Source organism: Enhydra lutris, unplaced genomic scaffold (assembly GCF_002288905.1).
Source record: "Enhydra lutris kenyoni isolate GAN:26980312 unplaced genomic scaffold, ASM228890v2 scaffoldscaffold9, whole genome shotgun sequence".
Classification (NCBI taxonomy): Eukaryota; Metazoa; Chordata; class Mammalia; order Carnivora; family Mustelidae; genus Enhydra; species Enhydra lutris.
This window is the reverse complement of record NW_019154093.1, coordinates 13,834,180-13,857,787: the sequence shown is the minus strand read 5'-3', so window position 1 is coordinate 13,857,787 and position 23,608 is coordinate 13,834,180. Positions and strand designations below refer to the sequence as shown.

Below are 23,608 nucleotides of genomic sequence, written 5' to 3'. Positions count from 1 at the left end.
CAGGCGGACCCGGCAGTGCTGTCAACTCCACCATGTTCCAGTTGGGGTCCCTCGGGGTGGTTATTCAACACTTATGTTCAGCCTTCCCCATCTCAATAAACAACAACTTTATCCTTCCAGTGGCTCAAGGCAAGGCTAAGGGGTCAACCTTTTTCGTCTGGTCCATAAGCAAATTGTCTTAATGCTACCTCCAAGATGAACCAGTATCTGGTCCCTTCTCACCACACTTGGGGTTCTGCCAAGGGCCTAGACCTGGCTCCCATTTCCTCTCTGACCTCATCGTCCACTACTCTCTCAGCCCTGGCTCACAGTGTCACAACCGCACCAGCCTCAACAATCAGGCGCATTCCTGCCCAGGACCTTTGCTCTGGCTGTTCTTTCTGCCTGGATGCTCGTGTTTGGTGGAGGCAAAAGCCCCTCACCAGCTTGTCTTCTTGACATTCCATCTTTTCAGTGAGGCGTCGTCTACCACACTTCCCCATGTGTCTGGTCCCTCCTTTTCTAATCCCCTCCCACGGCACTTATCAGTAACACTACATAGACATTTGTCATTTTTCATAGGTTCCATGTTTTCTCCTATGGTATAAATACTACAAGGGTGGAAGTCTTTGTTCAGGTCAATGGTGTAACTAGCACATAGGCAATGCTCATTAAGTATGTGTTGAATTAAGTGGATGAAACCTAATTTTCTCATCTACAAAATGGGCGTAATAGGACCCACACTGTATGTATTGTGAGGATTACATGGAAAAAATTTCAAATTACTTGCAGAGGAGGGCCACTTAAGCCTCATTTAGGATGATTAAGGATAGCTTCTGAAGGAAATATTTCAGTGGAGACATAATGAGCAGGATTTAGCCAGCTAGAAAGGTGGGGGAGAATGTTCCAGAACAGCTTATGGGAAGGTACGGAGCGGAGAGGCAGAATGGTGAGGCAGGTACAAAGCTGACAGAGTGGACCGCGTCATGGCTAGAGGGCAGGGGGTAAGGGGGGAGGCGCAAGGAGGCTGCAGAGGCCGGGTTTTGCCACCTTAAAAACCCATGCAGGTTGGGCCGACTGTGAGAGCTTGGCAGGGTCTGGTCAAGACAGTGACATGGTCACATCTGCCCCCAGGAAGAATCCTTCTGGCTGCTGTGCTGAGAATGGGTTGGCCAGGACGGGGCTAGGCACAGGCAGACCAGGTAGAAGGCGTGGCAGCCGTCGAGGCAAGAGGGTGGTGAGGGGACACCAGCAGGGGAAATGCAGAGAATCCAACGGGTGAGGAAGGCCCAATGCTCGGGGTTTGCTGATCAGCTAAGTGTGGGATGAGGGAGGAAGCTGAGCGGATGGGGTGCTGCACACTGTGCTGGGGGGCCCGGAGGATGGGGGGCAGGGGAGGGGAGAGGGGAAGGGCAGACTGGCGTGGGCGTAACCACGTGTGGGTCCCTGCTCTGGCGCTTACCTGCCCTGAGGTCTCGGACAAATGAATCCATGTCAGCCTCAGTCCCGTCTGTGCAGACGAGAGGGTCTGCTCAGCCAGCTGGTTCTGAGGCCTAGTGATCAGGACCTAAAGTACTCCGTGCAAAGCCTGCCCTGCAGGACCCATGCTCTTGTTCAAGTGACAATCTGATATTTATCCCTCACTTGGAGATGTTTGCCGGTTCCTTCTTTTATTTAGTAAACAATCACTCAAATTTAACACTATCAAGAGCAATGCGATGATGTCATTTTTCTAAACAGGTAGAATTAGGACCAGGCACTGACTGACGTGCTGGGGAGCCCAAATCCCAGACCTTGGTCACTCACGGCCCCCAGAAGACTGCTGCCAACAGTGGAAGGTGGCAAGGCCTGAGGTGGGGGTGGCAGGATGTGACAGAGGGACTTCGCCTCCCAGGGACTACATCCCTTCCATGTCACCTGGAGCCCCTCAGCTGTGCGTCTGGCGGCTTCTAGCTTGCCTTCCTTGCTGCGTCTCTCTTCCTCCCCAAAACTGCTCTCCTCGCATTTGTCCATCTGTCTCACAATTCCAAGCCTTTGCACAAGCTGTTCTCTCTGTTGGAAATGCTTTCCCCACTTTTTAAAAGTGATCCCTGCTCACCCCCATGAAACGCTCAGAATCCTGCTGATATCCCCTTCGAGGGGAAGCCTGCATCAACCCCACTGCGGGGATCCGGTGCTGCCTCAGTGTACCCACCGCTCCTGGGGGGGTGGGGGACACCTCAGGGCACTAACAGCCTGGTCACTGCTGACTTATTGCTCTCTCCCGCTTGTCCTGTGCCCCGGGGAAGTTCCACGGCTCAACAGGCTGGCAGGACCGGTCGGATCACTGGTGGAGAGGCTGCCAGGCTCCATGAGCCCACGCTGCTGCGTGTCTGGGAGTCCAGGAGCCACATTGCAGGGATTACAGGAGTCCTCACTCACTGATTTCCACCCCTACCAGCCTCCACCAGTGTGTGCCATCTCTGTCCTCACAGCGCGGGGGATGTGAAGAGGGAAGAGGAGGGGAGGGTGGTGTGAGGAGAGGCAAAGCGTCCGCTCTTTGCCTGGGGAGCCGGGGTCCCTGGTGGGTTGCTCTTGACACGCGCTGGCAGCTGGTTTTCAGGGTTCGTGGTGATGCTCCTTTCTGAAAGTCAGCAGCCACGCTGGGAGCCCCACATACCACACTCAGGCCATCCTCACTGTCTCCCTCGGAGGAGGAAATCTCCAGAATCTACCCCTACGTACTGAACTGACAGAGCCCCCCCTCTGGTTCCAGAAAGAGCTGAGACAGAGGCCCAGTTTGTAAGAAATCTGATTATTCAAATTTATTACCATCAAGAATTATGCAACGATGCTGTAGTTCTCTTAACAAATAGAAAACAGACTGTGTACAACAGTGGACTCTACAGCACTAGCATCCACAAGGTAAAAATGAATGTTTCATCCAACATTACCAACCCTGGATTGTTGATCTTGACTGAGCCTAGCTAGATCTGGGGACGCCTGCTCCGCGTCCCTCGGCTAAAACAGCTATGCACCCTTCCCCGCCCCCACTTACCTACCTAGATAGTGCTGCCCAGAGGCCCTCTCCCTGCCCCTCAGCAAGCCGAGAGAGTAAGGATTGATTATAGTACCATTGAGAGAAGTCCAGTAGTCTTGCCACATTGGTTTGTGAGGGCATCCTGAAGGAGTGGAAAAGAGCGATTCTCAGGGGCTTTGAAGACAGCTGCAAACCAGGGAGGGAAATCACCCGGCCCCGGCTCTGAGGACAGACGTGTGCTCCCAGGCCCACTGACCTGAACCTGAAGGGCCAGCTGTGCCCTTGCTTGGCCCTGAGGTGTTCGGGGTGTGATACACACCCTGACCTGTGTCAGTCACCAAGGCCACACGGCCGGATCCACAGCTTACCAACACCACGCCAAACCGCAATGCCGAGGACAAAAGTGAGGCTCTGTGGGCCCAGAGGTCAGCCTGGCAGCTTCCCCGAGAAGCCCAGGCACAAGGGGCCACCTCCCCTCTTGGGGGCTGGAAGCAGAGGCCAGGGGGATGACTCTGTTTTTTCTTGGTGGTTTTTGGTTTTTTTTGGATTTTTTTTTGTTTTTTGTCTTTGCGTTTTTTTAACCTTTGCAAACACGATGGTGATGAGGAACACCTTGCCAGGCTCCCCGGGACACGTCTGTGGTTCTGGGCTGTGAATGTTCACACACACACACGGGAATAGACAACTGGAGATGAGTGTTTCCTATCTCCTCCCCGCCCACCACTGTCTGTGGGACCTCAAATAAAGCTCTGAAGGAAAAACAAAACTAAACTAAAAAAAACCCAAAACAAAACAAAAAACAAACAAACAAAAAAAGAGTCGTTTCCCGCATTTGGCTGAAACAGGATCTCGTCTGCAGGGCTGGAAGAGCAGCTAGATCAGGGGTGCCTCCCGGGCCCACGGCTGGGCCTCCACTCAGCCTGGTGGCCCCAGCTCCGCACAGAGGAAGGCAGGTTCTGTCCTTCAGCAGCAAAAGTCATACAAAAAAAGGATCCAAAGTGAACTCAAAAAAGAAAACAACTGAACTCAACCCCCACAGAGGCCCATTCTGCAGTTAAGGATTTGCAAAAGGAAAATCAGAGGAAGAGGCTAGAATCCCTCAGTCTACCCCACTTAATGTATAAAAAAGGAGACTTTGTCCCCATCCCCACCCCATGAGAAGAAGCATGAGAAACGCGGCAGCGAAACAGAGCTCGAAGCAGGCTCTGGGCGGGCCTGGTGGACAGAGACGGGCCACGGCACTGGCCTGCCAGCCCACCCACTCGCCCAGGGGTGTTCTGGGCTCTCCATTTGGTGTGGCGATGTTCCTGAAACGCTGTGAGCCCAGTGGGCTGTGCTCTGCCAGCAACAGCATCCGTGCAGGAGGGCTAGACGACGGTCGGTATGGCTCAGAGGAGCTGGGTCCCCTCCGGAGCCCCAGGCAGGGGCAGTGGAGGAGAGGGGAGCGGTAGTTACGTTGCATAGTGGTCAAAGCTGCCAAGGTACTCCAGGGCCGCACGATAGCACAGCTGGTACTGGTCCTGCCGGGACAGGGGGCTGGTCAGCCGCAGGCAGGGGGAGTGGGTTCTCCCACTGCACTGGCCAAGGGCACTCCCCCTGCAGCTGGTGGGCCCCGAGCAGGTGTGAGCCCCAGATGTCTGCTGTGGGGGGGTGTCCAGGAGCCTGGAGGGGCCTCTGAAGGCTCAGCTCTCCCCCTTTCCCGCTGCTCTGCACCTACCTGCCTCTCTCCCACCACTCCCATCACGTCTCTCTGCTCCTAGACCCAGCGCCCCATGAGGGCTGCTATCCAGCCCTAGCCGGGCACCAGGCACACTGCTGGCGCTCAGTGTAGAGCTGCAGGAGGGGGAGCCCTTTCTACTCCCCCTGCCCTAGTGCCTCAGGCAGGGCAGGGAACAATAAGCCGCGCGTGCAGGTGAGGGCTGCCCTGTTGCCCCAGCTGGTGGGCCCGCGTACCTCCGTCTGCACCATGGCTGGGCGCTGCGTGCGCAGGGTCTTCACGGTCTGGAACATGTCGACCACGCCCTCGTAGCGCATCCGCTCCAGGACGATACTCAGGGTGATGAACACGCCAGTACGGCCCACGCCGGCACTGCTCGGGGACAGCACTGGATCAGGGGTCCCGCCCACCAGGCCCACAGCACCCCCCCCCGCCCTGCCCCAGCCCTCCATGGGGTCAGCCCTACCTGCAGTGCACCGTGATGGGCCCGTCCTGCCCGAACTGCTCCTTGGTCTTGTGCACCTGCCCGATGAAGTCGATGAAGCCCTCGCCCGTCTTGGGCACGCCCTGCTCAGGCCAGTCTGTGAACTGGAACTGCCGGATCGTCCTCGACTGCCCGTCCTGGGAGAGGCGGGTGGGGAACAGGGTCAGCACCCATGCCTCACCCCACAGCCCTGCCGGGCTGGACGGCCAATACAGTGCCCCTGTCCACACCCATGAGATGCTGACCCCCGAGGCCCCTGGGAGAGGTGCTCACGCCCCCACACCAGCACCGTCACATCAGACTCCTGCAGTCCAAGCCAGGGCCCCATCCCATGGGTACTCAGGCGACTAGAGACACGCTTTCACGCGGGCATATGCGCTCGGCACTCACCCGGGCATCCGTGACCTTGAACTCACGCAGGATGTACTGGGGCATGTTGTACTCGGCCATCGGGTCAACGACAAAGTACTGGTAGCGAGCAGAGCGCTCTGCTGGCCAGTACTGGTGGCATTTCTCCTGTGGACAAAGGCCCCGCCCCATGAGCAGGTAGGGAGGGATGGGGGAGGAGAGCTCCAGGACTCAGAGGAGTGCTGGGACGCTTCAGGTGCTGAGGAGGGGGTCTGAGGCTCTGCTGAGGGGAGTCTGGGTATGAAAGGAGAGAGCAGTACAGAGGCGCTGGGTGCGCTCCCAGGTATGGGAGGGGCCCTGGGGGGGGGGTGGGCTCACCCTGCCCATCTCCCGGAGCCTGGTCAGCATGACGATGATGGTAGAGTTGTGCTCCCATAACATGCGCCAGAAGTCCTCGGTGCTCTCTGCCAGAGGCCCCTGTGTGGCTATGTAGGCCTTCTGTTGTCTGGGGTGGACAGAAGACTGGACATGCTGGAGGTGCCACTGGCCCGAGTCTCCCCAAGACCGCCTAGTTCCTTGGAGTCCCGCTCAGATCGCCTACCCCTCCTCCAGGAAAGCCCACTCTGATCTTCTGGGGTGGCCCTACTCTGCCGGGCCCCCGGCTAGCCAGCTGCAGGCCTAGGCCCCCGTAGAGTGTGCTGGGCAGTCACAGGCATGCTGACCTATAGCCGTCCAAGAAGCTGGCATTGATGTAGTCCGAGCCCTCCACGCCACGGATGGGCTGCAGACACACGCGGGTCAACTCATAGGGCATGATGTTCACCAGGCGGTTCTTGAACTTGTTGCAGGGCAGGTTGGCGCTAATGAAGCGGGATGTGTGGGCCTTAGAGCTGGCCAGCAACTAGACAGAGGGATGGGCTGGTCAGACCTGGCCTCTCGGCGGGTGGGGGGTGGGGTATCATCCCCGTGACCCAGTCCAAGCCCCTAAGCCCACCTTGAACTCGAGTTCCATGGCAGTCACACTCTCCCCAGGAGGCACTTGGCCCAGCTTCTGGATATGGGCATAGAGGCTGCGGGCAGGCACCTCTGTGTGTCCACACGTGGCGGCCTCCAGCAGGGCCTCGTGGATGAACACGTACTGGTCCTCCGTCTGCACCATGTAGTTCCGCTGCGAGCGCATGCACGTCACGTGCCCGTAGACGTCGACCGTCTTCTCGTGCTTCATCCGCTCCAGCATGGCCTCGATGACGATGAAACAGCCCGTGCGGCCCACGCCCGCGCTGCATGACATGGGCATGGCTTGGCGCAGAGCTCCAGCCCACCCCCAACCCCCCTTGCTGGCGCCGTACCCCCTGCTCACCTGCAGTGCACCACCATAGGCCCCGCATCCGGCGGGTTGCAGGCCTTGACCCGCCGCAGGAAGGCCAGGATGGGTGTGGGGTACTCGGGAACCCCATGGTCTGGCCAAGCCATGAACTGGAACTGACGCAGCTCTCGCTTCTCGCTGGAGCCACTCTGGGGAGAAGCGTGGGGAGACATGATGCAACAGGGAAGCGTGTCTGCTAGAGGCTCTGGGAGGGGACGCCTGACCCAACTCAGAAGCCATGGGAGGTGGCCTGAAGGAGCTGGAGGCACCGTTTCCAGTCATCCCGCCCATGGCACTGGTTGCCAGAAGGTGCTCACATGCCTCTGAGCCCCAAGTTCTGGCACCAATCGCTCATCCATCCCCAGCGCACTGTGCTCAGATCGCTTCCAGGTAGGGCCCGGGTGGGGGACAAGCTCCGGGGGGGCTGTACCTTGTGGAGTGCAAAGGTGCGCACGGTGTACGTGGCTAGCTCCACCGTGTCCAGCAGGGTCACCTGAATGAGGCCATATGTCTCAGTGCCCCGGGCCGGCCAGTACTGATCACACTTCACCTACAGGGCGACAAGGGAGGCAGGTGTAAGGGTGCTTAGAAGTACTCAAACGCTCAGATAGGCGGGGGCACTGGGGCAGAAGAAGGCTGAAGGTCTAGCTTACCTGGCTGCAAAGCTCCCAGCCCCGAACCCTCAGATCGGTGATGCCACCCCCTCACCAAACCACACAGGTTCTCATGCTACGTTTCCATCCCTGCCCTAGCTGCGAGAACGAGGGCCATAATTGAAAATTTTTTATTCATGACCAGATCGCACCAGGCACATTTTCTGCCAAATTTACCCATAACATTTATGCGCCATTTTCAAGCTCTGTAAATTTTACGTTCCAGTCGATGCTTTGCGGTGCAAAAGCAGATAACGGCAGCTCTTTCCACTAATTAACTTCGGAGATGTGCTAATGCCCCAGGAACACTCCAGCATCTGGGGAACATGTGAACATCCCGGGAACATGCTAGCAACTGGGAAACATATTAACATTCCCGGAAAATGACAGCATCTGGTACAACATATTAATATTGGAAGAATGTGCCGGCATCTAGGGAATGGGCCACATCCCAGGAATACCCAGCAGCCAGGGAGCATGAGAACATCCCAAGAAGACAAGAGCATCCCTTGGGGGAACTTGTGACAGACACAGGAAAGGGGGCCTGGAAGTCACCTGGTGACTGAGTCTCTCCCACCCCACCTCCCGGCTGGAAGGCCCCCGCACTATCCTACCCGGGACTTCTCCTCCAGCCGTGTCATCATGACCACAGTGGCTGTGCGCTGTTCCCACACCATCCGCCAGAAATCGCCCATGGTCTCGGGCAGAGGGCCCTGCGTGGCAATGTAGGCATTCTGCTTGCGGTAGCCGTCGATGTAGTTGGCATTGATATAGTCACTCCCTGGAACACCTGTGAACAGGAAGGAACACAGGAGAGCATTATCTCCAAGCCCCCGCCCAGCCCACCACACCTCGGAGCACCCCTGGGGTTCCTGGGATGAAATGTCACCCCCGCCAGCAAGGAGGAGAGCAAGGGATGGGAGGGTGCATGGCCCTTGGCTCACCGTCGATGGAGGTAAGAATGACTCGGGAGTGGTCATAGGCAATGACATTTGCGTAGCGGTTCTTGGGCTTGTTCACTTCCAGGTTGGAATTCTCCCATGTGAACTGCTGTCCAGGGTCAATGGACTATAGGAAATGGAGGAGGCAGATAGAGCAGGGTAAGAGCTGGGGTCTCCCTCCTGCCCCCAAGACCCAGCCTGCCAGGCGGTGTCCACATGCTGCCTTTATGCCTGGGTCACCACCAGCTCCAACCCCCAGCTGTGGAGCTGAGGCTGCCTTATCAGCTCCTGCTGGGGAGGTGATGTACCAGTCCCTCCAGCCCTGCCCCCAACTAATGACATGAGGACAGACCAAGATGGAGCCATGGCAGCCAGCTGTGCCGCACCTGAAACCACTGAGGGCTCTGGGCACCTGCTGCATCACCCTGTCCAGCTTTCCTCCTACCTCCCTGGTCATTCCCTCTCTGTCTCCTCTCCTTCCCCCTGCCCCTCCCACAGGCAGAGCACAGCACTCCTCTGGGGTTCTTTCCTGGGCCTTCTTTGCACTCTACAACCTTTCTGGGGCCTCATTTCCTTGTAGAATCTTGCACTCACTTGCTGGAGCTGCCCACAACTCCAGCTGCAGCCCGGCCTCCCTGAGCTCCGAAGCTGAATGGCCAGCCACCTCCTGGGCAACCCCATATGGGGGGCCCCACGAGCCCTGCAATCTCAATCCTTGCCAAGCAGAGATTATCCGATTCCCCCCAGCTGGGCTTTGCCACGGGAAGACTGTCTTGGTCAAAGGCACCTTCACCCATTTATCTCCAAACCCCAGCCAGAACCCTCAAGTCATCCTCAAAAACCCCTCTATGTTCCTGTCCCCTCGGTCACCATGTCCTGGTGCTTCCCCACTCCCTTGGCCAGGCTGCCCCATCTTGGACTTGGCCATCTCCCTGTCTCTCTGCTTTCGCCCCACTCTGACGCCCTCTGTCCTGTAGCCAGAACAATCCTCAGATAAGAGAGATCTGATGGTCATTCTCCTGCTTCAGTGCCTTCCAGGGGTCCTCAGGGCCCCAGGTCATAATAGCAGAGTCTCCATGCAGACCCACTGTGTGCATGGCACCGTTCTAAGCACTTCGCACATATTCCCTCACCTCATCCTCCGAAGAAGCAGGCTATGTTACCACCTCCTTTTACAGAAGGACAGAACCCAATGCCCTCTGTACTTTGACACCAGCCTGTTACTCTCCACAGGATGGCAGGCTCTGCTTCTGTGAGACCCTCCAGCACACCCTACCCCTCAGCCTGCCGTGGTGCTGCGGCCTGCTCTCTCTGCACGTTCTGTCATATCTAATACAAGGGTATACTGTCGGATTCAGTGTTGGTTATCTGTCTGAGCCGGCCTCCCCACCAGCAGAATGACCTGACGTTGCCAGGTCCCCAGCATTCAGCACGGTGTGTGCTCCATAGTGTGACGACCGACTGACCGTTAAAGGTGACAGAGCTGTGGGATCCTGGTTGAGAGAAAGCCCACAGCAGGCCCTGGCAGGCAGAGAAGGCTTCTTGGAAGAGGAGGGAAAGCTCACGCTGGAGGAGAGGAGTGGGCAGAACGTGAGAGGGGGAGCACCATGAGCCTGGACAGAGGTGCAGGGTCCCGTGGGAAGATGCAGGACGTGGGACTGGGCGGGTGTGGGCAGAGACCACGGAAGGCCCTCCGGGCCTGCGAGAGAACTGAAAGCAGTGAGTGTAATTCACAAACTGTTAACCTTCACAGCAGGGTCTTACGGCAAAGCAGGCCCCCGTGAGGTTCTACAGGTAGAGGCGGCATGCTTTCCTCATGACAGACACATTCATCAATTTGCCTGCCAAGTTCAATTTCCTCTGCAGAAACCTGGCCCACAGCCCTCAGAACCTACCTGGCCCACAGCCCTTGGAAGGGGAATCCTGGGACCCCAGGATACCAAGTACCGCCAGCAGCGGACATCTGACTAGAGGGAGCAGACTCACAGGTTGGGCTGTGCGAGCCCATCAATCACCTATCTATCCATTATTGATTGACGGTGAGTGCTGGGCCAGGCCTGGATGGGAGCAGGGGGCTGCAGGAGAGGAGCCGGGGCAGAACACCACCTCTGGGAGTGCTCCTTACAGAAGCCAGGGTTCTCCTTTATCACCTCCTTCTCCAGCAGAGCCCTCCCCAGTTGGGTGGCTTGGAAGCCCTCAGACCCCCGGAGCTGGAACGTGGGAGCCCCCAGTAGGGAGCAGGTAGGAGTCAGGACCAGAGTGCAGACAGCGCATGGAGGGCTGAGAGCAGGAAGGCTTGTGCAGCCTGAGCAGCGGGCCTTGAGTCCCCCGACTCCCCACTCTATGGCCCGTGTGGCTCTGAGAACGCACGTGAGGCTATGTGAGTACAGGCCACACGCTGTCAGGCAGGCCTGGGTCTGACTCCTGGTTCCACTACGCACTGGCTGTTTAACCTTGGGCAAGTCACTTCCCCTCTCTGAGCCTCTGTTTCCTCATCTGTAAGATGGGATAATAACTGTACCACTTCGTACCGTGAGGAGGACACAATGAAGGGATGCGTGCAAATGGCCTAGTCTGGTCTTGCCTGCGGTAAGTTCTTGATAAAGAAGCCATTCCTACTGATCCATGTGTGTGTAGGGGTGACCTTTCGTCTGCCTCTGTTAGCATGTGGGCAGGCATCCGAGTGTCCAGACTTGGGGTGCTTGAAAGGGCCTCGGCCAGGCCTAGTACCTGAGAAGCTGAGTTCCCCAGCTGCCACAGCCTGGAGCCCCTCACCCCCAGCTGGGGCCCGAGGCAGGGCAAGAGCGGGCATGGGGCTAGGCCTGGGCCCTGCCCAAGGCAGGGGGTGAAGACATCTTACCTCATACTCCTGGGAAAACTTGAGGCCATCATTGGCTTTGAGGCGCTCGATGTTGTCAGCCAGGTCGGTGATGGGGATGGGTGGGTGGTCTCGCATACCTGGGGGAGGGGGAGCACATCAAGGCGGAGTCAGCTTGAGGCTGGCGCCGGGCGGTAGAGACAGCCCCAATGCATGTGATGTGCACATGTGAACATGTGTGACCATGGAGCAGTCGGCACTGGTGGCATGGGGACAGCAGCACATGCGGCGACAGGGATGGTGGGGCGCACAGCGGCTGGAGGGCAGGAGAGGACAGAGGGGAGTGTGTGTGCTGGGGGCACGTGTGAGCATGGAGTCAGGGGGCACCAGGGCCCCGCCTGGCAGGTTTGCAAAAGGGACACCAGGCTTCCTTCCTCCCGGCTGGGGCTGGAAGCCCAAGTCGGGGGCAGCTACACACCCACCCCACGGGCCCAGCCTGTGGACAGCCCTCCTGCCCCTCGCTGGCGCCAGTCACTGTGGAAGACTCAGTCATGTGGTCTCTACACTGAGCGTGTGGATGGAGTAGGCGTGACAGAGCGACACGGAAGAATCCAGAGAAAGAAGTAAGGAGGGAGACGGGGAGATAGGAGACAGGGGAGGCACCTGGCAGGGTGTCAGATGGGGAATGGAGGGGACAGAGACAGAGAGAGAGGGCCAGGGGACAGTAGGAGGGAAGATAGGACGGGAGGAAGGGGGGGGGAGGGGAGGGTGGAGCTGGGGAGGAGAAAGGAGGGAAGGGAAAGAAGAGTCAAGAAAGGAAGGAGTTGATGGGGTGAGAAAAAGTTGGAGGAAATGGACACAGAAGCCAGAGTAGCCCCCAAACTCGAAAAACTAACTTGAGATATTCGGGCAACTGGGGACACCGGAACCTGCAGAGAAAGAAAACACAAAAAATAGCGGGGCAGGAGGAGAGAGGCTGTCCACTGCCTCCAGCTGCAGGGACACATAGAGGGACCAAGGGGGCACGGTGAGCCCCACCACAGGCCCCCCCGCCCTGAGGAACACAGCCCCATCTCCCACCCAGAGCACAGCGCTCCCAACCCCCTCGGCAGCCTTGGGGGCCTCTTTCTAAGATGAAATTCTAGATCTGAACCAACCCTCATCCCCTCTGGTATCAAAATTTGACCTTGGCTATACTCAGATGATCAGGCGAAAGGGGAGTGCGCCTTCACATAGAGAAATGAGGCAAGTAAGGCCAGAAATGACAGGGTCAATCTGTACAAAGGTACGCAGATGACACCTGTATTTTCTGTGGGTTTGAAAATTTTTCGGAATAAAGATTAAATGATAGGACAAAAAAACCCCAAACAAACCACTTTACTGAACTAAAAAAATAGAAAGAAAAGTTGCTATGCCTCTGATCCCTCCCCATGTCCCTTCTGGTCCCTGGTTCCTTCAACAGGCTGGGGACCGCCATGTCCACAGGGTTGTCTCTCCCCATTGGCAGCCCCAGTTCTTGGGCTCTGGACCTCTGGCCCCATGGCTGGCCCCAGCCCACAGCCCCTTTTGGACACCCCCATCCATCTGCACTCCACCTTTACCACATCTGTGCACCCCTCTTCATCGCTCCTTTGCTCTCAGACCCCTGAGATTTCCCTCTAGCCCCTGTAGCCAACCCTGGGCCCTTGGCGGCTTGGCAACCCTCCCAGACGTGCCTGCTTAGTGCCCACAGCCAGGCTACACCTTCCCTGACGCCTTAACCACTTTCTTTTCCTTTTGGAGAAAATCGGGGCCACCAGCCCAGAGCTCCAGCAGCACGTTCCCTTACACCGGCTTCCCCCAACTCCCATTCTCTTCGGGCCTAGAGCTCAGGGAGGCATCCCCACACTGCTCCCCTGGGCTCTGTCACACCCCCACATGCAGGCCAGGGCCTAGAGCAGGCTTCCGGGTTCTTGTCCCACAGGCGAGCATCGCCGCCCCTGCCATCTCAAATGCTCACGTGAACGACAACCATCTGTAAACAATTTCCATACCGGTAAAAAGAAAAGTCCTTTCTCAAGCCCACACCCCTGACCTCTCTTGCTATGGTCCTGTCCATCCTATCCGTCACACCGTGGCCTCCGAAAGGGGTCTCTCCACCTGCTCACTCCCCACTCACCACCACTCAACCCACTGAGATGCTTCTGCCCCCAGGACTCGGCCACCACACTCTCTCCATGGTCACCACTGCCAAAGCCAACGGTCCTCCTGGTGCACAGCCACCCCCGGCCTTGGCTTCGGGGACACCCCACTCTTCCCAAACTCTTCCTCCCTGGCCGCTCCTTCTTAGCCTCCCTGGCTATTCTTCACTGCACCTCCTTCTTGGTTGCCCCCGCTTCTGTTCTCTGGCTTGGACGATCACACGCTGCTCGCCACCTCCCACGCCCGTGGTTTCAGGCCAGAGGCAGTGCAGAGGTACAGACCTGCAGACTGGGTGCCACTTGGAACCCCCCTGCCCGTTGCTTAGCCCTAAGCCTAAGCCCTGCTGGCTCCTCACGCTGCCTGAGACCGCCCTCCGCCCTCATGGCCACCCTGCTCGGCCAAGGCCTCGGCACCTTGCACTCACTCCGTGGCTCTCTAGTCTCCCAATTTCTCTCCTCCAATCTGACTTCCACACGGCAGCCAGAGCTAGATCCCCAAAACACAGTTCTGACCCTGTTGGTCCCCTGCTGAAAACGTTTTAGAAGATTTTATTTATTTGAGAGACTGGGAGCAGGAGCAGAGGGAGCAGCAGAGGGAGAAGGGGAGCAACAGATGCCCCTCTCCCCTGCACTGAGGAGGAAGCCCCACATTGGGCTGGACCCTGGGACTCTGGGATCACGACCTGAGCCAAAGGCAGATGCTCAACTCACTGAGCCACCCAGGCGCCTCGCCCTGCTGAAAACTTTTAATGGTTCTTTGGTACCCTCATGATGAAGTCCAAACCCCTTAGCCTGGCACTCAGGTTCCCCTGTGGTGGACCTTTGTCTACCCTCTTGTCTGCGGGCTCTCAGTACCCCAACTCCAATGCTGCAGGATAGCCAGCGTCTGTGGGCGCCCTCCTCAGTGCTATTTCCACTGAAGGGAGCCCTCTCCCATCATCCCCTGTTCGCTTGACTCATGCCCACAGGGCTTGGCATCCCCTCTCATAGGAGGGCTTCTCTGCCCTCGAGGCCCCCAGCAGTCTAGAGAGTGGATGCCTCACAGATATGGTCATGCTGGGTTGCAGCAGCCTGCTAGGTCGCCCAGCTCACGTGCTCTCAGGATGCATACCTTTGGAACCCAGTCACTATGCTGTGGGGGAGCCTAGGCCACGTGACAAGGCCTCATGTGGCTGTCACAAGCCGACACCAACAGGTGGGCTCATAGCTGACTCTAGCGTCAACACCAGGCGTACAAATGAATGAGTCATCAGAATTCAGAGGACAGAAAACTTTTCCATAAAGACCAAATAGTAAATATTCTTGGGTTTGTGGACATATGGTAGATGCTACTTAACTTTGCCTCTGTAGCATAAAAGTAGCCATAGATTATGTATCAATGAATGGACACACCTGCGTTCCAACAAAACTTTATTTGCAAACACAGGTGGTGGGCCATGCTTGGCCATGAGCCAAAGTTTGCTGAGTGCTGCTTTAAATGATTCTAGCTCTCAGGGGCACCTAGGTGGCTGAGTCAGTTAAGTATCTGCCTTCAGCTCAGATCATGATCTCAAGTTCCTGGGATCGAGCCCTGTGTCAGGCTCCTGGCTCATGGGGAGCCTGCTTCTCCCTTTCCCTCTGCCTCTCCCCGCTCATGTTCTATTTCTCTGTCTCAAATGAATAAATAAGATCTTAAAAAATAAATGATTCTAGATCTTGGGCTTCCAGGTGAAGGCCCAGACATTTGGGAATAGAGACAAGCTATTCCTACTATATTCCTGTCTGAATTTCTAATCCAGAAAAACTGTAAGGGGTAACACGTACCTATTGTTGTTTCAAGCCGTTAAGTTTTGCAGTCATTTAACATGCACTAATTTAACTGGCTCACGTATACATATGCCCTGTATGTATGTTAGTTCACTCCCTCAACTCAACTGTCTGGGTGTCCATTTCACAGGTATCTCCTTAGAGTCCACAGTGTGCACAGTACAAGGGATGGTGATGAACAAGACACAGTTCTTGGCTCCACAGAACTTGGATTGTCATTGAGGCCATTCTAGCCCAGGGTGAGAGGTGTCATTTTGGAAGGAACAGATAGCTTCTGGAAGGCAGGGGAGACCCCCGGGCCTGTGTGGGCACTGAGGTGGGCTGGAAGACTTCACCTTGGGAGGGGTCTGAGCTGTGTCTCCTGGGGCACGGGGATGGAGTGACGCTTTGGGAAGAAGGGCCAGCCAGAGAGCCATGGGAGAGTGGCTGGAGAAGGAAGGGCAGGTATAACGTCCCATGTGGGGTCCCTGTGCTCACACAGTGAAGTCTGGGCACCCTCACCTACTCCAAGTGTCTGATGGGGTGTTTCCCACCAATAGAACCCCCCTTTTGTGCAGAGGGGACAAAGTGCAGGTGCAGACGCTGGCCACCCTGTGGCTGGGATGTGGGCTCTGCGAGGTCCTTAGCCTGTACTCAGAGGCCTTGACTCAAGATGAAGCAGGGCCTAAGCAGCCCGCCCCCCACTGCCCCAAGAGGCTCTGGGGTGCCAGGGCTTCCACGCAGCTGCTGCATATCGGCGCTTCTGACACAGGGTCCAGGGAGTGAGCAGTAGGAAGAAACAGGAGTAGGAAATGGGGGCACGAGGCCAGGGGCTCTTAGGACAGACTCTGGGACCCGTGGGCCGGGCTGGGGGCAGGTAGGCTGGGGAGCCACCCTACCTGGCGTCTGGTAGTTGAGCCTCCGCATCTCCACGGGGTCAGAGGAATGCGCCAGCAAGGAGTCCTTCAGCCCGACTGACTGCTCGTCCTTGGATGACGGGGACTGGGTCCTCTTCCTAGACAGGCAGAAGGGTGGCTGGTGAGGACTTGAGGTCCAGGTGGAAGACAGAGTGGGGTGGCACGGCTGGCTGTGACAGAGACCCTGTGTCTACAGCTCGGGCCCTCCCCCTTCCCCCCTCATCGGGGTCCCTGAGCACGGGGGAACCAGTGGCACAGCAGCTCAGACACATGGAGAACACAGGGTGGGGTTGGGGGGTGGAGACAGCAGGACTGGGGAGCGGACGCAGGGCCAGTGCAGCGAGGAGCGCGGTGGGGAGCGGTGGCAGAGGCTGGCGGTGCCTTCCAATAGAGGGCAGGTCACTGCTGGGCAGTGGCTGCTGTCCCCAAGGCCGCCAGGAATAAACATGCAAACGACACATAAGATACGCAAACATCACAGAGAGCTGGGCCCCAGTTGTCTGTCTCTCGGTATCAGGGTCCACGTCCAGAGCAGCAGGGCAGGGCCAGGGAAGGTGTCACCCTAGCTGGGCAGAGTCCTCCCGCATTGGCCTCAGTTCCCCTGTCTAGAAGGACAGGGTCAGAGACAGACTGTGGGGTCTAGCTGCTGACGAGCATCCAGGAGCCGCTCCTGCTATGTGGACATGGGTGTGTGCATAAGTGTGCACGAGTGTGTAAAAACACACACCTCCCCCTGCCTTGCAGCCAGTGCTCTTTGCACTTTTATCTCCTGCAGTGCTTAGCGGGTCATCTTAAAGAACTGGAGCCTGGTAGAAGGCTCTGGTGAGCTCAGAGTGGGTCTGTGCGCTCAAGGAGGGTGCTGAAGTCTGAACTATGCTTGCTCCCTGGGGAAGGGGCATCCCCTGTGCAGGGTACAAGTCGAGAGAGTCACAGAGCCCACCCGGGAGCCTGCTGAGCTGACCAGACAAGCACAGGCCAGGAGGCTTCTGGTCAAAGCCCCGTCCCTCCCTGCTGGGCCCGACATGTGCACAGGGATAAGAAGTGAAGGGGGAAGCGTGTGAAGAGAGAAGGAATGACTCCTACCTTTCTTGTTTACTAGGTTCCGAAAGACAGGCAAGGACAGAAGAAAGGAATGGTCATTGTTTCCGCCAAACACTCAGGCCCTCTTATGACCAGGGGGACACTGAGGGACCTATTTATGGCACTTATGTGGCACTCACAGGCAAGGGTTACCTCTCCTGACAGACTCCAGGACCCAGATGGGGTGGGAAGGAGGATGAGTGGGTGTGTGGGACACTCCTCGGGCTGCCCTCCACCGCCCCACCCTGCCCATCCCCGTGCCCCAGACCAGGAAAGCCTATCCCTTATTCATGCTAGGAGGAAAGGAATGAATTCTTCAAGAAGGGGCCCTCGGTCCAGGTCAGGGGTCAGGGGTAGGGGAGAGATGGGGCACAGGGCAAGGAAAGCCTATGTGTTCAGATATACAGACCAGCATGTGCTCAACTACAAGTGTTCATGAACATAGCCCACAGGCTGAGCAGTGTGGTGGGTGCTAGAAACACAGGCCTCATGATGTACCCACTGGGGCAGATGGGGGACAATGTGGGGAAGGAGCAGGGACTCAGGAGAGTCTCATGGGTACCAGAATCTGGAAGGGAGTCTTTTTTCTTTTTCTTTTTTTAAAAAATTAAGTTCTATGCCCAATGTGGGGCTTAAACTCACAACCCCAAGATCAGGAGTTACACACTGCTGACTGAGCCAGCCAGGCACCCTGGAAGGGAGTCAAGAAGGCTGTGACGGCTATAGGCGGGTGGGCCTGAGCCAGAGGGTTCCAGTATGGCAGGGGCGTAGCGCATTAGCTCAGTGATAACATCAGAAACAGCCGAGGGGCCAGACTAGCCAGACGTTTGGTCGTCAGCTGACAGATATAGTGTTTTATCTTGGGAGCCCCCCAAAAGTTCAGACGGAGAGTAACAAATCTTTGGGAATTACCTTTGCAACATCCAGGTGGATGGACAGAAGGGGCGGTTCCAAGAGCAGGTAGCTACTGCCACCCAGGAGGACCAAGGAGCACTGCGGGCTAGGTGCCCAAGTACGGCTGCACACGTGTTGCCGTATGGGGAGCCCACTGGGTGGGCGGGGGGGGCAGATGCTGCCATCCTCAGGACAGAACTCACAGGGGACCGGGCGGAGTGAGGGGGAAGAGGAGAGGTGAGGCTGGCACCCACGTTTCCAGCTGCTAATAGGTGGAGGGACCAGTCCCTTGTGATAGGGACTGCAAGGGAGGAAGGTTCGAGACACACTGAGTCTGGGACAGCCATGGCTGCTGTGGTTACACCAGGAGCGCAATCACCATGTGTACCAAGTGAACATCGGCGGGCGTGGGGGCCTGTTGGTGGGTCCGGACCTCTCGAGGCCTAAGTGGGAGAGCCAGGCCGGGGAGCCACCTAGGGATGGTGGCAGAGCAAGTGCTGAAGGTAGGAGACCAGGGAGGGCAGTGTCCTGAAGCTTAAAGACAGACATGCTCACATCCACCGAAACAAAGAGACAGATGGACAGACGTGCCCAGGGAAGCAAGTGAACCAGCCCGCTGTGAAGCTTTGGCTCCTCGTTACACCTAGGTTAACACACACACGTGTACACACGCTGCTTCTGCTGTTCCAGGCCTCCCACTGAGCCCAGGAGCGGGGCTGCCCTGTACCTGCATGAGCCATGCCAGGAAGGCCCTCCGAGTCCAGGGGCAGGTGGCTGTCCCCTGGAGCCCTGCGTGTGGCACTCACCTCTTGAACAGGAGGATGGCAATGACAATGAGGATGATGAGGATGACTGCCAGGACGGGGCCTGTCACCCACAGCATCTCAGGCTCCTCCTGCTGCTGGGCTGGCGTCACTTGGACCACGATCTCATCGGAGTAGGGGCTGGAGGCGTAGCGCTTCTGTGGCCCAGCAGAGGAAAAGCACAGGTCACGAGCTCAGTGTGAGTTCCCCCACCCTCTGCCCACCCAACCTGGAGGAAGGGCTCTAGGGCTGGGCTGCACAGGGTTGGATCCCGAGAGGCTGACCTGAGCCTGGCCATCTGACCCAGGGCTAGATCAGGTCTGGCCTCCCGGGTCCTCGAGTCTGATGGCTTTTGAGATAACCTGGTGCAGGTCCAGAGTGTTTGGGGCAGCCCTAGATCTGGAATCTCACGGTGTTTGAGTCTGGCTCCCTCTCGGGGTGTGGAGAGCCCAGGTGGCTAAGGCTGACCTGGTCCATGGGTTCCTTCAGGGAGGCGAGCACGAAGCACTGATAGCTCAGGTCCGGAGACAGGGGCCGGTTGTAGAAGCCCTGGTAGCTCTTCTTATCCCCCAGGGTAAAGGTCTCGGGGAGCACATCCACCTGAGCAGCCACGTAGGGCTTCAGCCGCTCTGCCTGACGCCGACGTCGCCGCTCCCCACCACCCTGCTCGATGGCCTCTAGAAGCTGACAGAGCAGATCACGGGAGTCATGCCTGACTTCAGACATGTGCCCCTGAGCCTGTGGCCTCAGAGTCTTTCCCCCAGAACTGAAGCCAAGGTTCACCTTCTGTATAAGGGGCTCCAGCCTGGCCTGGCCCACTATCCTTGCAGAGTAACACCACACACCGATGCCACTCCCTGCCCCCCACTCCCTCAGTTACCCCAGCCAGAGGAGGGCCTCCGGGTCACCTACTCCTCACCCTAACCAGACAGGGCTGGCTCCACACCTCTGCCAGAGGAGGACAGGGGAGTCCCGGTATGCGGGGGGGGTTCTACTCCAGCCCCCCAGGACTGCTGCACGTCTATAGACCCGCAGAGTGTTCCCTGCTTCTTTCCATCCTGGGGGATCCTCAGCCAAACCCTCTAGGGAGTCTCTGTCAGCCTCCCAGGAGCTTTCAGAGAACTCCCAGGGGGCCGCTTCAGAGTCCCATAGAGGCCCAGACTGCCAGCCAGAGCAGCCAAAGAGGGATTCCAATTTGGGGGTGTCACCGGGGCCACAGCCAACCGGCATGGTGGGGGCCGTCATGAGGGGTGCCCTGTCCACCCAGGCACCTCATCCAGCTCAAGCTCCTCGGGTGTGGTCCATCTTGGGGCCAGCACGCTCCCGCCCACGCGGTCGATGGGCACCACCACGATGTAGAACCACCTGGGTGGGCAGAGTGGGAATCGGGGTGGTCATCGCGCCTGCGCAGGCCCCGGGCCCCCGGCCCCACCCGGCCCCAGCCTGGCGTCCCCTGCACACCTGATGAGGGAGCTATCCTGCACTTGCGGCATGGAGAGGGTGAAGCAGCCGTCCTCTATGTAGGCGGAGGCGGGAAGCGGCTTGTGTGGCAGGAGGTCCGGGGCAGTGCGGATGGACACGAGGTGCTGCAGGCCCCCCGCGCTGCTGCCACGGTTCATGAGCACGAATGAGTACTCTGTGTTGGGCTGCAGGTCTGCGATCAGTTTCCGCATGGAGTGCCCGTCCACTTCCACGCTCTGCCCGTTGTACAGAATCTGGCGGAGACAGGGACAGGCAGTGCATGGAGATGAGCCTCCCTATCACAGGCCCATGGGCCGAGCAGGTGCGCACGCCCAGCCAGGAAGCTGCGTCACCAACGCCCACACGTGGGACTGGAGGGACGGCCCACGGCAGGCCTGAGTGTGTGCTAGGCTTGGCTGGCAACAGCCTCACCCACCTTGAAGGGGACAGCCGACTTGTAGGAGTCGGGGACCTCCCAGCTGAGCAGCACAGACGTCTTCATTGCAGCGGCCACACGGAAGTTCTTGGCAAAAACTGTGGAACACAATGGGGGGTGGGGAGGGGAGTCAGCTCCGGCTGTGTAACCGGGCTGGGGCGAAGGATTCCCTGCTAGGAGGAGATGCCGGTCAGGGATGGGGGGTCAGGAATGGCTGCAGAGGCCGGGTACCCCACTCCTAGCCAGCTTCCAATCACACTGCTCAGTTCTCCGCCCAAACTCTTCACAGTGAATACCGAGCCGGGCAGATGCCACAGGACCCGTGGTCAGGATCTCCAGAGGTGCTGGTCAGTGACCAGATGTCAGTGGGATTTGGTCATGAGCAGCATGTGACCCCACACCAAAGCACAGTGGAGCGCGTTCATTAGAAGTCAGTGGGCCATGACCCCGAGAGATTAGTGTCCCGCACCCAAGAATGGTGATGCAATCAAAAGAGATCAGTGGGTCAGGTCACGAGAGACTGGAGTCACACAGCAGAGGTCAGTAGGTCAAGGAGAGCAGAGGTCAAGGGTGGCACACTGAGAACGTGGCGCCTGTTGGCTAGAGGTTAGTGGTCACGGTCATGAGAGACTGGAGGGTTACACAGCAGAGGCGGGTGGATCACAGTCGCCAGAGGGCAGTGGGTCAAGGAGAGCAGAGTTCCCCAGGTGCGGCCACGTGCCCGCAGCACACACCTTGCTCCACGGGCATGGTCCGGGACTGGATGCTGGGGCTGAGTGGGCCGGCGCCTTTGCTGGTCCGTGCGCGGACCTTGATGTCGTAAGTGGTGTCCGGCTTGAGGCCGGAGAGTGTGAGGCGAGTGTCGGCCGTGAGGTTCTGCAGCTCCTGCTGGCTGTTGATGTCACGGAACACCACTGTGTAGTTGGTGATGCGCCCATTCCTCTCTGCCAGCACCGGGGGGTCCCAGGTCAGCTCCGTGGTGGAGGTGGTCAGCCCTATCACACGCAGGTTTTGGGGGAAGCCGCTGGGCACATCCTCGGGCGTCGTGATCTCCTTCTCGAACTCCTCACCCAGGCCAGCCCGGTTCTTAGCGGCCAGCTGGAAAATGTAGGTGGCTCCCTTGTGCAGGCCAATGACTGTGAAGTGCTGTTTGTCCTTGCCGAAATCCATGATGTTGGGCTCCACCTCGTCGGCCCGGCGGTACCGCAGCCGGTAGCCCAGCAGTTCTCCCGGGAGCTCCTTGGGGGGCTGCCACTGCAGCAGCGCCGTGTTCATGGCTGTGGTGCTGACCATCATGGTGGGCCGGCCTGGGACTGAACAACCACGCGCTGGGCTCCGGTGCTTCCTGCCCGGCCGCCCCACCCTCAGCTCCATCCCTGATCCCTCACTCACCTGCCCCAGTCGTTGTGACAATCTTGGGCTTGCTGCGGGCACCATCCCCCTTGGTGGTGTAGGCGGCTACGGTAATGGAGTAGGTGGTCTCTGGGGTTAGGCCGCTGATGGTGGTTTCCTAAGGAGGAGGAGGGGCCCATTGCCATCACTGAGGAGCAAGGAGACCAGACGGTGCCAGGCACCCCGGGACCTCAGCCGGCAGGGAGGCTCTGGGGCACACAGGGCACCGTGCAATGCTGGACTCTGCCGGATATGGGGCAGGCAGGTGGGACGTGGGCCTGGAAGGACCCCGCCCGTCCCAGGAGCTGCACACCTGGAGCACACAGCTCCCCCTTCCTTTCAGGTAAGAACAGAAGGCTACCCCATTCCTCTACTCCATTGTACCACAAATGCCACATCACGAGGTCTGTGCACAGAGGACACACAGCAAAGAGCTTTGCACGCACATAGCACTTGCACGGCTCTTGGCACGCACACATACCCCCACACCCATCCACACCCACACCCATACCCACAAGCAAGATGGAATGGGCCAAGGTGCTATCCTGCAGGACCAGGCCAGGGCCCCACCCGACCTCATGTGGGAATGGGCTCTGTGAACACCGGAGGCCTCATGATACCTCGTGTGACAGGGAGGAAAGACGAGGATGGGAAAACCCCCCTGCCCCACCGCGGGGAACATTACATCCCCATGTCCCAGGTGATGCCCACGAAGTCAGCCAGGGCAGTGTCTCCCAGCCTTGGCAGACCCTGCCTATGCCCATCTCCAGCCGAGGCATCATTTCCAGACATGCGGAGAAACCCCACAGGAGGCCAAGCCACGCCACACGGAGGGGGGAGTGGGAAGAAGGGAGGGGGCCACCGTGCAGTGGGAACAGAGCTGTCACCACCAACCCTGGCGCCCCTCCAGCTCTGAGTCTCAGGTAGGGCCACTGCAGCCACCCCTGACTCCTTGCAGAGACCCTCCTGCCCCAGCTGGAGAGTGTCCCAGGGCTGGGGCTCCAGAAGACACCAATGCCGGAACCGGCTCCCCGGGTTTCCCTCCCAGCCTGGGCCCTGGAGCCGGTGATTTTTCACTCCTGGGATCAATAAGGCCTAATGATCAGGATCGGATTTAACTCCATCCCCCTCTGGCCAGAGCAGGGGCCAGGCCCTGGTCGATCACAAACACTGGCCTGAAATTGCTGCTCGACAGGCGAGAAGTGAGGATTAGAGGAAACGCCAATCACTGCTCAGCTCGCCGCCTGCGTCTAAACGCCAATTTTCTCTGGATGTGGCTGGTGCCCTGCGGATCTCGGCGGCTCAGGCTAGGCGGGAAGGCAGTGGAGGGGAGCG

General features: G+C 58.3%; 1 protein-coding gene across 4 annotated transcripts in view; it reads right to left on the bottom strand.

The window, feature by feature from the left end:
* Positions 1-2,758: 2,758 nt before the first annotated feature.
* LOC111143674 (protein tyrosine phosphatase, receptor type F) overlaps positions 2,759-23,608 on the bottom strand; it is an 85,790-nt gene continuing 64,940 nt past the window's right edge. For 2 of the 4 annotated variants that reach the window (XM_022497500.1, XM_022497501.1), the window contains 20 exons: positions 22,274-22,391; positions 21,616-22,194; positions 20,882-20,979; positions 20,446-20,699; positions 20,256-20,349; positions 19,453-19,668; positions 18,988-19,142; positions 16,190-16,305; positions 11,368-11,465; positions 8,511-8,634; positions 8,181-8,356; positions 7,344-7,463; positions 6,908-7,062; positions 6,542-6,827; positions 6,270-6,448; positions 5,926-6,052; positions 5,590-5,715; positions 5,182-5,336; positions 4,952-5,087; positions 2,759-4,518 (listed from right to left, as the gene is read on the bottom strand). In XM_022497500.1, coding sequence (XP_022353208.1) covers positions 4,450-4,518; positions 4,952-5,087; positions 5,182-5,336; positions 5,590-5,715; positions 5,926-6,052; positions 6,270-6,448; positions 6,542-6,827; positions 6,908-7,062; positions 7,344-7,463; positions 8,181-8,356; positions 8,511-8,634; positions 11,368-11,465; positions 16,190-16,305; positions 18,988-19,142; positions 19,453-19,668; positions 20,256-20,349; positions 20,446-20,699; positions 20,882-20,979; positions 21,616-22,194; positions 22,274-22,391 — 3,381 coding nt within the window. In that variant the 3' untranslated portion in view covers positions 2,759-4,449. Of the gene's footprint in view, positions 4,519-4,951; positions 5,088-5,181; positions 5,337-5,589; positions 5,716-5,925; positions 6,053-6,269; positions 6,449-6,541; positions 6,828-6,907; positions 7,063-7,343; positions 7,464-8,180; positions 8,357-8,510; positions 8,635-11,367; positions 11,466-12,221; positions 12,255-16,189; positions 16,306-18,987; positions 19,143-19,452; positions 19,669-20,255; positions 20,350-20,445; positions 20,700-20,881; positions 20,980-21,615; positions 22,195-22,273; positions 22,392-23,608 lie in introns of all 4 variants that reach the window. The other 2 variants (XM_022497499.1, XM_022497502.1) reach the window with 2 other exon arrangements.